The sequence below is a fragment of the Myotis daubentonii genome, chromosome 1 (assembly GCF_963259705.1).
Source record: "Myotis daubentonii chromosome 1, mMyoDau2.1, whole genome shotgun sequence".
In the NCBI taxonomy this organism is placed as follows: Eukaryota; Metazoa; Chordata; class Mammalia; order Chiroptera; family Vespertilionidae; genus Myotis; species Myotis daubentonii.
The window spans coordinates 5,343,214-5,359,609 of NC_081840.1; the positions used below are offsets into that span (position 1 = coordinate 5,343,214).

General features: G+C 58.4%; 1 protein-coding gene across 2 annotated transcripts in view; it reads right to left on the minus strand.

The window, feature by feature from the left end:
- CCDC85C (coiled-coil domain containing 85C) overlaps positions 1–1,819 on the minus strand; it is a 69,415-nt gene extending 67,596 nt beyond the window's left edge. Inside the window, exon 1 of one of the 2 annotated variants that reach the window (XM_059686155.1) lies at positions 742–1,819. In XM_059686155.1, the coding sequence (XP_059542138.1) occupies positions 742–1,525 (784 nt within the window). In that variant the 5' untranslated portion in view covers positions 1,526–1,819. The remainder of the gene's footprint in view (positions 1–741) is intronic. The other variant, XM_059686151.1, reaches the window with a different exon arrangement.
- Positions 1,820–16,396: the final 14,577 nt, after the last annotated feature.

Sequence of the window (16,396 nt, forward strand, 5' to 3'; positions counted from 1 at the left end):
CACCCAGCTCCCTGGCACTTCCTGTACGGCACCAACAGCGTATAAAACCCTGCAGGAGCTTTCTCTCCACCTCAGATCTCCCGGGCAGGGGTCATCGTCCCCATGCTACATGCAAGGAAACTGAGGCACAAAGAGGAGCAAAGCCAAACGTGCGCATCGGGCTGGCAAGTCCCTCTGTTGCGAAGGGGCCAGCCGCCCTGAGAGGTGCGGGGAGGCTCTTGGCCAGGGTCCTTGGGCCCAGCGCCTCCAGGTCTCAACCTGGCTGCCTCCTGCTCCTTCCCAACCAACAAGCAGCACCTGGAGGCCCAGGCTTCATTCCAGCCCCAACACACTCACGATGCAGCTCAGGGTTGGGCAGCCTGTTGCTCCCAATCAGAGGGAAAATTCACTTGCGCTATAAAGGCCTTTTTTTTTTTTTTCCTGTGAGCTTCCGGCTCGCGGACAGGGCTGTCCAGGCTGAGAGCGGGCGCCCCCAGCCAGCCCTGCAGCGCCGGACATTCACACCGATAACCCCGCAGGAGAAAAACTTTTCTGGGGTCTAGCGGTCCTGCCTGGCTGCGGATGAGAAGCTGGGCAGGGCCACGCCTCCATCACTAGACCAGAAAAACACCACCCAAAGCCCTACCGCGGTGGACGCGACACCCCCGGCCCGGAGTCCGGGACGCCAGCGGGAGGAGAGGCCGGGAGGGGCGGCCGCCGCGGGGAGAGGGGCTGTGACCCCCGCGCCGGTGCGGTCCTTACCGTGCAGGCCATTGGGGATGCTGCGGTGGTGCGGGGGCGCCGACAGGTCGTCCAGGGACCTGCGCGTGGCTACGGTTTTGCCGTCGGGGATCTTGTGCGGCCCCGGGGGCAGCAGCGGGGGCGGGACGTGGTGGTGGTGGTCCGGGCTGCCGCCGCTGCCCGCGCTCGACGTGCTGCTGCCGTCGCCCACGTCGCGGGCGCCCGTGCCCGCCGCGCCGCCCGCCAGGGGCCCGCTCAGGCTGGCCTGGCTGTCGATGGAGCTGCGGGAGCCCGCGCCGCCGCCGCCGCCGCCCGCGCCCCCCGCCAGCGCCGCGCGCTCCTCGTCCAGGAGCAGCACCAGCTCCTTCAGCTCCAGGTTCTCTCGCAGCAGGGCCTCCTGGCGCGCCTCGAGCTCGCGCAGCTTCTGCTGCGAGCGGGCCACCTCGTGCCACACGGCACCGGCCGCGTGGCGCCCGAAGCGCTGCCACTCGCGCGCCAGCTTGCGCCCCTTCTGCCGGTCGTCGTCCAGGAAGCAGCAGAGCTCGCGCAGCTCCTGGTTGTCGTCCTGCAGCCGCTGGTTCACGTCCTTGAGGCCGCGGATCTCCAGCAGGTGCTGCTGCAGCCGCCGGTTCACGTCGCGCATCAGGCCGCCGTGCTCCAGCATGAGGCCCACCTTCTCGCCCTCGGCGCGCCGCAGCCGCCGCGCCAGCTCCTCCTTGCTCCAGCGCAGCAGCTCCTCGTCCGGCACCTGGCTCAGCTCCTCCGACGCCGCCGCCGCTGCCGCCGCGGCCGGGGGCTTCGCCATGGCGGGGCCGTCACCGCGGCATCGCCCGCGCCCTCGCCCGGCCAGCGCTCCCCGCGCCGGGGCTGCGCTGGGCCGGTCCGCGCGTGGGAGGGGGACAGGCGGGGGCGAGTGCGGCCCGCTCCGCGCCGCCTGGCGTTTCCTCACGCAGCGCCCACTCGGGCCGCCGGGAACCCGCGCGTCTGCGGATTCGGCGAGCGCAGATCGCGGGTGTGTCGGCGGCCGCCGCGCCGGGTGCTCTCCGGGCTCGGGCGAAGCAGGCGGAGGCCCGCCCCCGGCCCCGCTCCCGGAGCCCCAGCCGCCCCGCCCACTCCGGGCGGGGAGGAGGCGGGGTACCGCACCCCGGCCCCGCCTCCAGGGAAAGCGAGGGGGCGGGCAGAGGCGAGGCCGGGCCCTGACATCCCCCACCGCGGTGCGCTCGCCCTCCCGGCGCCCCGCCAGAGGCGCGTTCGAGCCGCGGTCCCGCCCTCCTGCCCGTGCGATTGGGCCTCTCCGAGGGTGTGCGGGAGGGGCGGGGCGCACGCGGGGGCCGCCGCCGAGATGGTACAATCCACCCATTGGGCTGCCAGCACTGCCTCCTCCCGCTGGCGGTTCAAGTTTCTGCTCCGGGAGGACGCGGCCTGGGCCAATCCCAGGGCTACAGGGCGCTTTTAAAATGCAGGTACAGTGCGGGGAGGGCGACGGTGGGAAAGGTAGGGCTGGGCTTCCCTTAAAGGAGACGCGCGGGAATGAGCGCGGAGCCCCTTCTCCAGCCCGCGTGCCCCGCCCGCCCTTCCCCGCCCCAGATAAACAAACACCGTTGACCCCGAGGACAGGTCCCCTTCTCCGTCCCGGGGCACCAGAGTCCAGCGTAGTCTGAGCCACGCCAAACAATAGAACTCTGACATGGGGTCGCTCTTCCGGCGGCAGGGCGGCTCTTTGTCCCCTGCCCTGCCCCCGGCTCACCGCCCCCCGGAGCGCGCAGAGGGGCTGCGTCTCCACTCCACCCGGGGACTGTGGCTCCGGCGTCGGTGCGCCCGGAAGGTCAGGGCCTCGCCAGCCGGGTCCCCGGAGCGACGTCCATACCCTCTTCTCTGCCCCAAGGGGGCGAGGGCGCCGGGAACGTGCGCCCCCCTCCCCCGCCCCTAGCGGCTCTCAGAGAACCGCTCCCCGCCCACCCGGCCGCGCATCCCAGGGACTCCGGGGAGAATCTTCGATTCTCCGGGTGGAGATCATTGGAGCCTTAACGCCGGGGTTGCCGGGCGCGGAGGCGGCCGCAGAGCCCCCTCCCCACCGGCAGCTGCGCCCCTTCCCACAGCCTGTGAGTCTGCCTCGTTATCTTCGTGTCCCCAAGCGCATTTATGGCGCGTCTGCTGGGAGAGGAGCGGAGGGGGGCGTGGATCTCCAGGGACCCGCCAGGAGATAAATAAAACCCGCGTTCTCGACCGTGAACGGCCACAGCCTGGAGCGCGCGCCAGCTGATGTCCCCATTTACAGCCGCTCAGCCATTCACCAGCCACTACCAGCACCTACTCTAGCTAGACCCGTTCTAGTCCCTCCCCACCTCCCTTTCCGCCCCCACCACCACCACCAGGGCTTCTGCAGAGGACGACAGCAGAAGCCGCTGCTCTCTCAGGGAACTTTGCCCTCTGAGGAGAAGGAAAGAGAAAATAAATGAGTTAACTATGAGGCTGTAGTAAGTGCTGTGCAGGGGATTAGACAAGCTGCTGCCACCGAAAGTGATAATCAGTTACTTTAGATCCTGGAGTCAGGGAGGACCTCTGACCAGGTGCATCTAATCTGAGATCTGAGCAAAAAGAAGGACAAAGATAAGAGGAAAGGGCACTCTCGGTGGAGGGAAAGCTAGTGCAGAGGCCCCGGGGCTGGCGGCCTATTCAAGGAAGGCCAGTGGGGCTGGGAGTGGGCCAGGGGAGCGGGATGAGGCCAGCGGGGCCAGCTCATGCATGATTCTAAAGCAGCTGGGAAAGCCATGGGGGTTAGCAGGAACCAACATGACCCAGTTTGCCTGTTAAGAGGCTCACTCCAGACCATATGCGGAGAAGGGATTGGGGGGAGGGGAGTGAGCACAGAGAGGCCCAGATTCAGGACCTCCTTCCCCACCCATCACCCCTCTTTGCAGGTGGATGGCCAGGAGGGGGCAGGGGGAGGTGAGAGGATGAGCCTGGAGGGCACAGCTTTGAGGGTTAAGCCCCGGGGCACTGAGGGTCCCCCACACATGGCCCAGGTGAGCCTGTGGAACCAAGGGCCCCTGGCCAAGACCCCCAGGAGCACCCCTAGCACCCCCATGGTGCAGCAAAGACAGTGCTGGAGATGAGGCTACGGGGTGGTTTGAGAGGAAGTGTCTGCTCCCAGCACCATGGCTGGACAGGCCTGGGCAGAACAGGAAAGGACCATAGGAGGTGGCAAGGGCCAGAGCTCAGACAGGCTCCTGAAGCAAAGCCAGAGCCACCAGAACCCCAAAAAAACCCACATCCCCCAGGGCCCAGCAAGAGGCACCAAGCCCCGTAGAATATTCATGGTCCAACAGACCCTGCGCCCTGAGCCAGGATCTCGGGAATGTTAAGAGTCTGTGCTTATTTAGCCTTCAGTCATGAAAGCCCTGGCTTGTCATGGAAACTGTAGCAGCAGACCATGGACCCCTAACACTGTTTTTCTCCGTGCCTAGTGAAAGTCGTTGTGGGTCTTTCTAAACACCAAGGTGCACCCCCACTCCTCTACTTGTTTCCAGACTCCCCCAGGCTGTGTGTCCATTTAAAGCCACACTAATGTTTCTGAGAGCGGGCTGGGGCGAGAGCCGGTACAGAGCAGATAAAATATTCCAAAACGCAGGCTCTGTGAACCGGGAACTGCGATACACGGGTGGTAAGTGATTGTCCCCCCACCAGGAGGGGAAGGGGCTCTCTCAGCCTCCCCTGCCTGGCTGAGGCCCTGAGCACAGACCCCAGTACAGGCACCATCTGGTGTTTGCTGAGTGAATGTGGGTCCCACCGGAGCACGACCAATGAAGTCTGAGCCCCTCATTTTGAAGGTGAGGAAACAGTCACCAGAAGGTCACATTCATCGCCCAGGGTCACTTTCATTCATTGGTTGACTGAACACAAAAACATTACATGTGTCTTTATCCACATACTAGAGGCCCGGTGCACAAAATTCGTGCGGGGGGGTGGGGGGGAAGGTGGACCTCAGCCTGACCTGCACCCTCTCTAATCCAGAACCCCTCAGGGGATGTCCGACTGCCTCACACAATCTGGGACCGCTGGCTCCTAACCATTCGCCTGCCTGCCTGCCTGATCGTCTCTAACCCCCCTGCCTGCCTGCCTGATTGCCCCTAACTGTCCCCTACCAGCCTGATCACCCCTAACTGTTCCCATGCTGGCCTGATTGCCCCTTACCGCCTATGCCTCACCCCACACCTGGGACCCAGGATTCCCTCCTCCAGTTGGTCACAGACACCCGGGACCTGGGCTTCTCTCCCTCTGGCCGGCCGCAGACACCCAGGCCCTGGGCTGGTTTCACCCAGGCCAGCTGCAGCCACAGGCACCCAGGACCACAGAGCATGCAACTTGTCCCTCTTCTGGGCCACAGGCACAGCCTCTGGCGCCCAGGACTGCAGGGTGTGCAGCTTGTCCCTCTCCCGGGCCACAGCCTGGCTGGTCCCCATTCCTCTCTTGTGAGCTCATTTGTGCCTGGCTGGTCCCCATTTCTCTCTCCCCAGTGTTGAGTGTCTGAGCCGTTGAAGTGTGAGGGTGTGACGATCATTTGCATATTAGCTCTTTATTATATAGGATGCATGTATATGTGCAATCACATAGGCATTGTAAATTGTACCACAAAAGAGATGAGCCGAACGCATCATTCTGGGACACGGAGCGGCTTCCTGGAGGAGGTGACACTGGAGTTGGAACTTGAAGAACAAGTAGGAGTTTGTCAGATTGTTGGGAGGGAACAGCACAAACCAAGGCCCAGAGGTGAGCAACGGTGAGGCGTGTGTGCAGACACAGCCATGCCCACTGCTGGAGTACGTGCGAGTGGCCTGGGAGGCACAGGGCTCTGTGAGCCTCTGGAGGAAGTATGGCTGCCTCCCTGGGACACTGCTAGTTAACAACAATAATCATCACCACCACCACCTACCAGCATTCAGTATGCGCCAGGGATTCTAACCAGGATTGAGCAGGGATTCCTGTAGGCCTGGTTGTTTGTCTCCACCAAGCTCGGGTCACCGAGTGTGACCCCATGGACAGTGTTCAGAGGCCCGTGGATGCCTGAGGGCTCTGGTGTGGTCAGCAAAGGGTTGTGTGGTGGCTATTTCTGCAGGTCAGGGAGGCGATAGCAGCTGGCCAGTTCTGGGGCCTGACTCAGGGTTCCATCCCTGCCCCCTGAGGGACCCTGAAACGGGGGAGGTCACCATGCAGGGCTGAAATGCTGCGATGCAGCAATCAAAGAGGGCCCATGGAAAAGTGACTGTAGTTTGGTTTGGTTTTGTTTTTTGGTTTTTTTTTTATGATTTCAGAGAGGAAGGGAGAGGGGGGAGAAAGAATTAGAAACATCAATGATGACCATCATTGATTGGCTGCCTCCTGCACATCGCCTACTGGGGATTGAGCCCACAATCCGGACATGTGCCCTGACCAGGAATCGAACAGTGACCCTCTGGTTCATAGGTCAATGCTCTACCACTGAGTCATGCCGGCCCGGCCAACTTCCTTTGGGATGGAGCAGCAGGAAATATGGGGAGACCCAAAAACGTAATTTAGTGATCCAGTGTCTCAACTCCCACTGACCCTGGGCCACCAGCAGGAGAGTGTGCAGGATGTCAGCCCCTGGAGGGCAGCAGTGGGCAGTCTAGGGGGAGGGAGGGTCAGAGGGTCAGCTGAGGCTGGGAGACAGCAGGAGGCGGCAAAGCCTGGCCGGCCAGAGGCCAGGGAGAGCCACCCTGTAGGGACCCATGTGAGGGGGTTGTCAGGATCGGCACCTCTCTCTGCCCCTCTCCTTCCAGCTGGAGCCACTGATGTCCCCTCACACCATTGCCCTTGGCAGCAAGGCCCGAAGGGAGGCTCAACCACAGGGGAAACTGAGTCAGGGGAGCTTTCACAGGACCAGCTCTCACCTCAATGCACTTAAAAAACATGGTTCGTAGTATGAACTATTTCATGTTACAACTAACTGCGATGCAGCTGGTGCCTGGGAGCCCACTGCCTCGCCGAAGGAATGCAGACCTCTGGTCACATGACCCAGCCCACCCGACCTTAGGGTAACCACAATTCTTGCCCAATTCCGCCTCCACCCACTCCCTCCCCCCCCCGCCCCCCACGATTCTGAATGACACGTTGATTATTCCTGTGCTTCCAGGGCACTTCGTCTCCCCTTTGTGAGGCACTGCTTAATTCTGCAGGCTTTTGCACCTCATTAAATGCTGTTGTGCCCCATACATTCCGTACCGCAGCACGCCTTTCAGTCGTCACGTTGATCTCTGCAGCTTAGCTCAGTCATTTGCATGGCTGTATAGCAAGGCTTCTCACTCAGCACGGTTGACATTTTGGATGGAATAAGTACATGCTGTGAGGGTGCAGGGGGCTGCCATGTGCGCGGTGGGGTGTCCACCAGCACCCCTGCCCTCTGTCCATTGGATGGAGGTAGCACCCCAACCCTAGTTGTAAACGCCCAAAAGTGTCCCCAGACCTTGCCCAATGGCCCTGGGGTCAAATGGCCTCCGTGGAGAAGCCCTGTTCTCCTAGAATCCATGGCACAAGTATATGACCTTGACTGCTCCTGGTGAAGGACATTTGCTTCTTTTTTTTTTTTTTTTTTTTTTGCTGGACATGCTTGTGCACGCGTCCTGAGACCCATGAGCATGAACTTGGTCAGGTGAATGGCAGACCCAGAATGGCTGGCCACACCGTGCACACGGCCTGGGGATGGCTGGATGGTGCCCACGTGCTTTCCGAAGAGGCGGTGCTGCCCGGCCGGTGTGCTCAGTGGTTGAGCTTCCTCCCATCATCAGGAGGTCACGGTTAGGTTCCCTGTCAGAGCACATGCCTGGTTGGGGGTTCGATCCCCAGTCGGAGGCACGCAGGAGGCAGCGGACCCATGTTGATGTGTCTCGCTCATGGATGTTTCTATCTCTCTCTCTCCCTCTCCCTTCCTCTCTCTCTAAAATCAATAAAAACAGCCCTAGCCGGTCTGGCTCAGTGGATGGAGTGTCAGCTGCAGACTGAAGGGTCCCGGGTTTGATTCCAGCCAAGAGCACGTACCTTGGTTGCAGGCTCCTCCTCGGCCCGGGCCCTGGTCGGGGCTCTGGCGGGAGGCAACCAATCGATGTGTTTCTCTCACATCAGTATTTCTTTCTGTCTTTCCCTCTCTCTTCCACTCTCTCTAAAAATCAATGGGAAAATATCCTCAAGTGAGGATTAAAAAAAAAAAAATCAATAAAAACATTTAAAAAGCAAACAAAGGGGTGGTGCCGCCTCGCACCCCCTCCGGCGGGGCAGAAAGTGCCTTGCCCATCCTGCCAAGGGCTGGCGTTGTCCTCTGGTGGGTGAACCTTCGTGCACTTTCCACGACCCACTCTGTCTCCCTCGGGACTCTCAGAGCACAAGAGACGCCCAGGCCAGATTTCATACTGGAGGTGCCCAGTAAAAGAGAAGAAACGGTATGGCAGGTTTGCCCGCTGTGACTCCTTTGAAATGTTTATTTTTATCATAAATGGATGCTCTCTCGCACACGCACAGATACAATGGTTTGTGCCACTCGCAGGATAATTACAGGGCTGACTGCAGGAGACATGTTCCAGGTCCCAGACATGCGGCCTTGGAGCCCGGCTGCGGCTGAGTATCTGACTGCCGGCAGCACTGTGCCCGGAGGGGTGAAGCCTGGGCGGGCGGCTCCACCTGTGATGGGGGCTTTGCCTCGGCCTCCCCCCAGGCTGTGCCCCTTGAGGCCAAGGCCTCCCTCTTCCCTCGGACCCTCGGTGGGGCCCCGGTGGTGTCCTATGGGCGTCTGCAGCTGCACCACCCGCACCGGACACCTCTGGGCCACACCTGTGCAGCCCCCCACGGCCCCCGACGCCCTGCATGCCAGGCCTGGGGTGCTGCCCTAGGCCCCAGGTCTCCAACCCGCCAGGCAGAGATCCGAGGCCCGTCTCCCCTGCTGCCTGAATATTTCATGCGCCGAGGGTGGAATGAAAGTCTGCAAAGGCCTTAATTGTTAATGTGCTTCTGCCGGCTGCGGCCCAGCTCCCCAGCCCCCTCCCGCGTGCTCCCTCCTGTTCCACGCAGCAACCACTTTATCACTCATTCCTCCTGGAGCAGCTCTGGTGAGGCTGGGCTGGAATGAGGCTGTGCCCCCGGCCCCCAGGAGCCCACCGCTGGGCAGAGAGAAGGGACCTAAGTAACTGAAACCACCAGACTTTCGGGTTTTGTCCACCGCTGCTCTCCAGTGCCCTGCGGGTGCGGAGCCAGAACTCGGTGTGTGTTGAATGAATGAATGAGTGAATGAATGATGAAGCGGGCCGCTGGGCTCAGTGGGGGAACCCTGGGCTTAGACCAGCGGTTCTCAACCTGTGGGTCAGGACCCCTTTGGGGGTCGAACGACCCTTTCACAGGGGTCGCCTAAGACCATGGGAAAACACATATATAATTACATATTGTTTTTGTGATTAATCACTATGCTTTAATTATGTTCAATTTGTAGCAATGAAAATACATCCTGCATATCAGATATTTACATGACGATTCATAACAGTAGCAACATTACAGTTATGAAGTAGCAACGAGAATAATTTTATGGTTGGGGGTCACCACACATGAGGGACTGTACTAAAGGGTCGCGGCATTAGGAAGGTTGAGAACCACTGGCTTAGAGTCTGTGTGTCTGGGCTGCTGGTGGCCCTGGACACATCTCAGCACCTCGACCTCTGAGCCCCTGCTCTGCCCTGCGGATCATGGGCTGTGAGGCCTCGGGCACCCACAGTCCAGACAGAATGAGCCTCTCGAGACCCCGGAAGCCTAGCTGCAGAGCTGAGCCATCTCCCAAGAACGGCTCAGCCCGGCAACGACCCAGCACCAGGACCCAGCGCCAGGACCCAGCACCAGGACCCAGCGCCAGGACCCAGCGCCAGGACCCAGCATCAGGACCCAGCGCCAGGACCCAGCATCAGGACCCAGCGCCAGGACGCCTACCTTTGCTATGAGAAACCATCTTCCACGTGCTGGGCGCACTGAGTCCCTGCGAGCAGGTCAGGGTCCTAAGGGGGCAGCTGGTGAGGCTCGCCACACAAGGCCGGCCCCGGGGCTCTCAGCCCTGGGCACGAGTCCAAATCACCTAAAAGCTGGTCAAATGCAGGTGCTGGGCCCTCCCCAGACCAATTTCATCAGAATGTCTGCAGAAGGGAAGTCTCGCAGACAGGGCGGAGAAGCCCTGGGTTCGATGAGGTGTCAAGTCAGCCTGAGCTAGGAGGAGCCACCCCCATTTCTCGGGGGCACACCCTTCCCCAAGTGTCTGGATTTAAAAGTCCTTCTCTAAGGTCCAAACTCCCCTAAGAATCCTCAACTCTGCGGCCTAGGACAGGGCAGGGGGCTGGGGATGCGAGAGTTCCCTGTCGTGTTCATGTAACAACCCTCGTTTCTGCCCTGTATCTAGTGGCATAAAACGAAGGGAAGGAAAGTATGAAAGACTAAAATACCAAAAAATTACCTGGGACTGATGAACACTGTGGACAAAAAAAAGGCACTTCTATGGAAAGGAACATGGCAGAGTGGCCTGATCATAAATTCCCAACTCGGCAGGTCATGGTGGGTAGGCATGCCCCAGGCACCTAACTAGTAACTTTGTACTTTTTACTGATTTGAGATAGAGAGAAACATCAGTTTGCTGTTCCACTTATTTTATGCATTCATCGGTTGATTTTTGTACGTGGCCTGATGGGGATCGAACCTGAAACCTTGGTGGATAGGGACACTGCTCTAACCAACTGACCTACCTGGTCAGGGCATACCTGCTGTGGTGAAGGTTTTAAGCCAGCCCTGTCCATTGTTCTCGTACATCTAGGTTAACACACCTTTCAGATGCCAGAAATAACACCCCGCATAATGCTGTTAACGATCCTGTAATTCAGCCCCCGCCTTGCTTTCTCCCACCTCCATGTACAGTCCCTCCTCAATTTCAAGTGCATAAAGGAGCTGCATAACTGTTATTAAACTGAGCATTTGAGATCTTGCTTCCCAGCATATGTCGGCAGTTTGGCTCAAATAAACTCATAATAAAAATTCCCTCCCAGAAAAACAAAAAAAAATTCCCTTACATCAATAACACAAAGGGCCAGCATAGAAATGAGAGGGGAAAATAAATACCCAACAACAACAAAAACCCAAACTAGGCACATCAGTACACTAAATTGAGGAGATCCCCAAATCATCATCCAGAGAGAGAGAGAGGGAGAGAGGGAGAGAGGGAGAAGGGGAGGGCGGGGAGAGGAAGACCACATACGAAGGATCAGAAATCACAGTATGGCTGACATTCTCAACAGCCCTTCAGAAGCTGGCAGAACCTGGAGCAAAGTCTTCAACCTTCCGACGGAAATTACTTTAGTCCCTAATCAATCAAGTGCAGGGGTAGAAGAAGACATTTAAAAAATTTTTTTCTCCCAGACATCCTTTCTCTAAAATTAGGAGAAAGCAAGGAGCCTGTGAGGTGATGGTATAAGGGCCGCCGCCAAGGGGGAGGGCTTGGGGGCCCGAGGCAATCAGTACAGATTGGGGGTGGGAGGGGGAGTGGGGGAGGGTTCTGGGAGGAGCTGGCCAGGAAGAGCACACAACTCAAGGCATCCCGGGGGGCGTGGCCGTCTTCAGGCAATTTGGTGGTGAACTGGTGATAAGCCCAGAGAAAACCAAGTCAAAGAGGAGGCAATGCTTAATCCCAGGGAAACCCAGAAGCCCTGCGAGGAAGGAAACAGTCAGAGGACATACGGTGGCTCCGCGGGCTGCAATGTTTATCCTATGTAAACAATATTGATTTAACAAAAAAGCGTGATGTAGCCATCCTGGGCGGGCGGGGAGGGGCCTCAGTGGACTCGCCCCTCCTGGTCTCTAAGAGAAAGGCAGTGATAAGCCTAAATCAGAGAGAGGAGAAAGCTGTGTGTGCTTGGAGGCAGGACGATAAGGCAAGTGGTTGCCTGGGGGGGCGGGGTAGGGGGAGGGAGTGGGGGGGGAGCAGGAATCAGGGTGGAGACATGAGGCAGGAGACTGTGTGTGTGTGTTAATAAGCCTTATAATTTTATTTGATTTTTGAAACTGTGTGCGTGCATTTTTAAATTAATGTATATATTCGCAGCCTGGCACTGGGCTTCCCATTAGAAACACCAGGAGCCAGAAGACCCCAGGGCCATCAGTTGCTATACAGGACTGAGGGGAAAGGATTTGCTGAGAGAAGCAGGCAAGTATGAGGCTGGAGCACCAACATTTTCAGAAATGCAAGCTCGCAAAAAGACATGAAGTGCTGTGCGCCTTCTAGAAGCTTTGCGAACACCGGTTCTCCTAGGAGCTGAGAGCAGGACGACTTCCTCCTCCCTCCCCCCTCCCCCACCCCCACCCCACAACGGCCCTTCACGTCCTTCACGAACTGACCAGCTCACAGGTGCAGACCCGTGGGGGCTGGGCTGGGCCAGAAGCTATCAGAGGCCCCTGGCCCAGGGTGGAGAGCTCAGCCTGCGAGGGCCCAGGGCCAAAAGGGGCCGATAAGATAGCCGAATGCCTGAGCCGCTGACAAGACTGTCACTGAGGTCTGGAGTAGGTCAGATGGAGAAACTCAAGAGAAACACAGATAGATACCTTACAGGTTTTTTAGAAAATGCATCTCCCCGCCCCCCCACCCCCGCCCTGGGCATAAACAAATGAAACTCTACTACAGCGGTTCTCAGCCTGTGGGTCGCAACCCCTTTGGGGGTCGAACGACCCTTTCACAGGGGTCGCCTAAGGCCATCGGAAGACACATATATAATTACATATTGTTTTTGTGACGAATCACTATGCTTTAATTATGTTCAATTTGTAACAATGAAATTGGGGGTCACCACAACATGAGGAATTGTATGAAAGGGTCGCGGCATTAGGAAGGTTGAGAACCCCTGCTCTACAAGGAAAGGAACCGCCATTGGCTACTGGGTGACTCTTTTTGGAATAACAGTTACACTGACGGGTTAGCTAAGAACTGGGTAAAGTCCCCTCGCGGATGCTGAGGGTGGAGGTTGGGCAGCGGGCGGGTCTAAGAGACCTGAAGCCCCATCTGTCACACCTGGAAGGCAATAGAAATATCCAGAATTGAAAAATCTAGACATCTTATTAGGAAACGTGGAGGCCCAAACCGGGGAAACGGGTTGTCCTGAGGAGTGGGGGAGGGGAGGAAGACACAGGGGTCCATTTCCTCTCCTTCCGAATATTGGGGCGTTCTTTGACCTGTTTTTCCTTAAGTGCGTGCATTATTTTGTTTACAACACAAACATAATTTGTGTGAGTAAAAAACCTGGCCGTGAAATAAGCGAGAAGGAGCAGGAATGCTCCTGGACAGACACCCCCAACCCGCTCTCATCAGCGTGGCCCCAGGCCCCAGGGCGTCTTCTCCTGGGCAGCGGGCTCGCTGGGTCAGCCCCACATTCTCAGTCATTTCCAGTTTATGAAGCCGCGCTGCGTCCTCCTCCCGTCCTCCAGCAGGCTGTGAGGAGGAGCAGGAGTTATTATTGATCACCAGAAGTTGAGGAATTATTATTGATCACCAGAAGTTGAGGTTCACATGTGTATTTGGGGGTTCATAACGGGCCTCTCCCATGGCAGGTGCACCCTGCTGTGAGGGCAGGTGAAGGATCCAGGCAAGAGCCAGGGGAGGCAGCCACACTGGAATTTCAGAGCCAGAGACCCCCTCCTGGTCCGAGGGCTCTCAGCAGGGGGCGGGCACGGGGAGCCCAGGCCTTGGGGTTTCCTCAAACCAGCCCCTGTGGCCCAGAGGAAATGTGCATGATGGGAGAGGGAGAGGCGGGAGGGAGAGACACAGGCCCGACAGGGGTGCCAGCGGCTCACAGAGCCCAGCACCACACACAGCCACCTTCCTTCCCCCCAGCAATAAAGCACACAGTAGGTGCTCAATAAAAGTAACTTCATCTTCCTGTCCTCTAGTAATAAAGCCAAGTGTTCCCTTTTCCCGGCAAAATCTTTACGTTTTAACAGAAGCCCCTGATTAAGAAGGGGGCGGGGGGCGGTGGACTCCAGGGCAGAGTGCCAGGCGGCTGCAGCTAGGAAAACCTGCCTGCTCCTGGGGTCCTGTGGCCAGCAGCCCCGGGAGCTGGTGCTGCCTGTGGTCTGCTGGGCTCGCCCTCCTCCCCTGCCAAGCCTGGCTGTCGTCATCTGGAATGCGCACTTCCAAAAATCACCAGATTCTCCTGGGCTGAGCTCATTTCACAATCTCTCCCTAATAAAGCAGAGGGGTTTTTTCCCTGGACTCATCCTTAAGGAATCGCGGCTCTCAGAGCCGGCCTTAAAGGGAAAGCTGCAAGCGAAGAAACGCGGAATACGGCTGCTCTACACCCCTATGCAGTCAGACACACACTTGCACACACACTAGAAGCACATCATTAAAATGATAGGAGCCAGTGGGGCTGCAGGAAGCAGCTCCCTCTGGGAGGGAGGATGCTCTGTTAGCTATGGCAATGAGGAGCCCCCTTCTGAGCTCAGCACACGCACTTCCTCCACCGGGAAGCCTTCCCAGACTCCTCCCACCCACACAATCAATGCTCCTTCTTGGGGTTTCTCTCGCCTGGGGGTTCCAATAACACCTTGGTCTCCTCTAGGAACTTCTTCCATTGCCTTCCCCCACTCCTAGCCAGACTGCAAACTTGAGGACATTCATTCATTCAGCCGGGGATGGCCCAGAGCCCTGTCCTGTGTACCCATGATCTGTGATCCTCATCCCCACCCTTAATGTGGCCAGGATCCTGATTTGACAAACGAGGAAACTGAGGGTCAAACAGGTTCGGCCATTTGTCTGGGTCTGTCTGGCCCCATGCCTGGGCTCTTTCCACCGCACAGTGCTGCCTCTCCAGGGACCCAGCTCTGGTTGGGCTCTGGGGACCCCAGGGTCCCAGGCTGTAAGCTGGGGGGGGGGGGAGATAGGTAGGCGGACGGGGCCAGCACAGCGCAAGCGTGCCCTGATCAGGGAACCTGGGGCCGCTGGGAGCCTGCCGGGCTGGGAGGGGGACATGGAGAAGGACTGCACACCTGTGCCCTGGCATGGGAGGCAGCCAGGTGAGGAAGAGGGACGGGGTGTCCAGGACAAAGGAAACACTGTGGCAAAGGCAGGGAGGTGTGACAGACACTAGCGTGACCGGGAACAAGCTCTTCATGTTGTTCTTTGGACGGAGTGGGAAATGTGCGCCGGAGAGACGGCGGTTAGGAGGGGAGCTCTCAGCTCCCTGGACAGAGTGAGGATCAGCGTAACCTGGAGTAAGAGGGTCTCTCAGGGCGGGCCTAGGTCTCTGCCTGCAGCCCTGCCCATCGAGATGAGTGCTGGGATGGAGCCACAGGGGGCTTGCTTCTCAGATGTGCCGCTGGCAACGCCGCAGGAGCGCCCGGCATTGCCAGGAACCGCCCGCCGCAGGTGAAGCAGAAATGCAACCAGCAAGACGGAACGGAACAGGGGCAGCCAGGACAACGTGCATTCAGGCCGAAAGGTCAACTGCACAAACTGACAAGTTATTGGTGAGGGTGTTTTGGTTTTTTTCCCTCCCAAATTGCCTTAAAAGTGGACACGTCCTGAGGCTGAGAGGGGGAGACCTGCCCGCGGAAGGTCCCCCTAAACAGCCTGTGGTCAGCGATGGGTGTCCTGAAACCCTCATCCGCCGATGGCCAGCAGGTGGTGCAGCTGCGGGAACTTCGTGGGTCTTTTAAAATATATTTTTATTGATTTCAGAGAGGAAGGGAGAGGGAGAGAGAGATAGAAGCATCAATGGTGAGAGAGAATCATTGATCGACGGCCTTCTGCACGCCCCCTACTGGGGATCGAGCCCGCAACCTGGGCATGTGCCCTTGACTGGAATCGAACCTGAGACCCTTCAGTCTATAGGCCAACACTCTATCCACTGAGCTGAACCAGCTAGGGCTGGATTGATTTTTGAGAGAGAGAGAGAGAGAGAGAGAGAGAGAGAGAGAGAGAGGAAGGGAGAGGGAAACATCGATTTCTTATTCCACTTGTTTATGCATTCATTGGTTGCTTCTTGTATGTGCCCTGACCAGGGATCAAACCCACAGCCTTGATGTATCGAGTTGATGCTCTAACCAACTGAGTCACCGGCCAGGGCCCAGCTGTGGGAACTTGGGACTGCAGGTTCTGTGGGATGCTGTGGGCTCACCCTAGAAGCACACAGCAGTGTCACAGGCCCCCCTTCCTGTCCCCACCGAGCTGGCCAGGATTCCGTCACCGCCCCTGGGCAGCCCACAGGAGCTGACGCCTCCCAGCAACCTCACTTCACTTCGCAGAAGAGGAAACTGAGGCAGAGGGAGGTCTAATCATTGGCCCAAGGTCCTGCCGCCAAGGTGTGCCAGGTCTGCCTGGCTGAGTCCGTTCTGACCACGACGCCAAACTGCCTCCTGTGGTCGTTGCCATCATCACAATAGGATGCTAATCATCATGATAATTATTATTATTACTGAGGGCGGTGCTCCAGGCCGGCAGGTCTGCGGTGGTGACTGCATCATGGGGGGCCTGGCTGCTGCCCAGAATTCGGCAGGTCCTATCCCAGGGGCCCCAGGACGAGGCTGAAGCTGTGTGGCCTGGGCCTGTGAGCCTGGGTCTGTGGGCGGTGTGGGGTCTCCCCCCACCCTCCATCGCAGAACC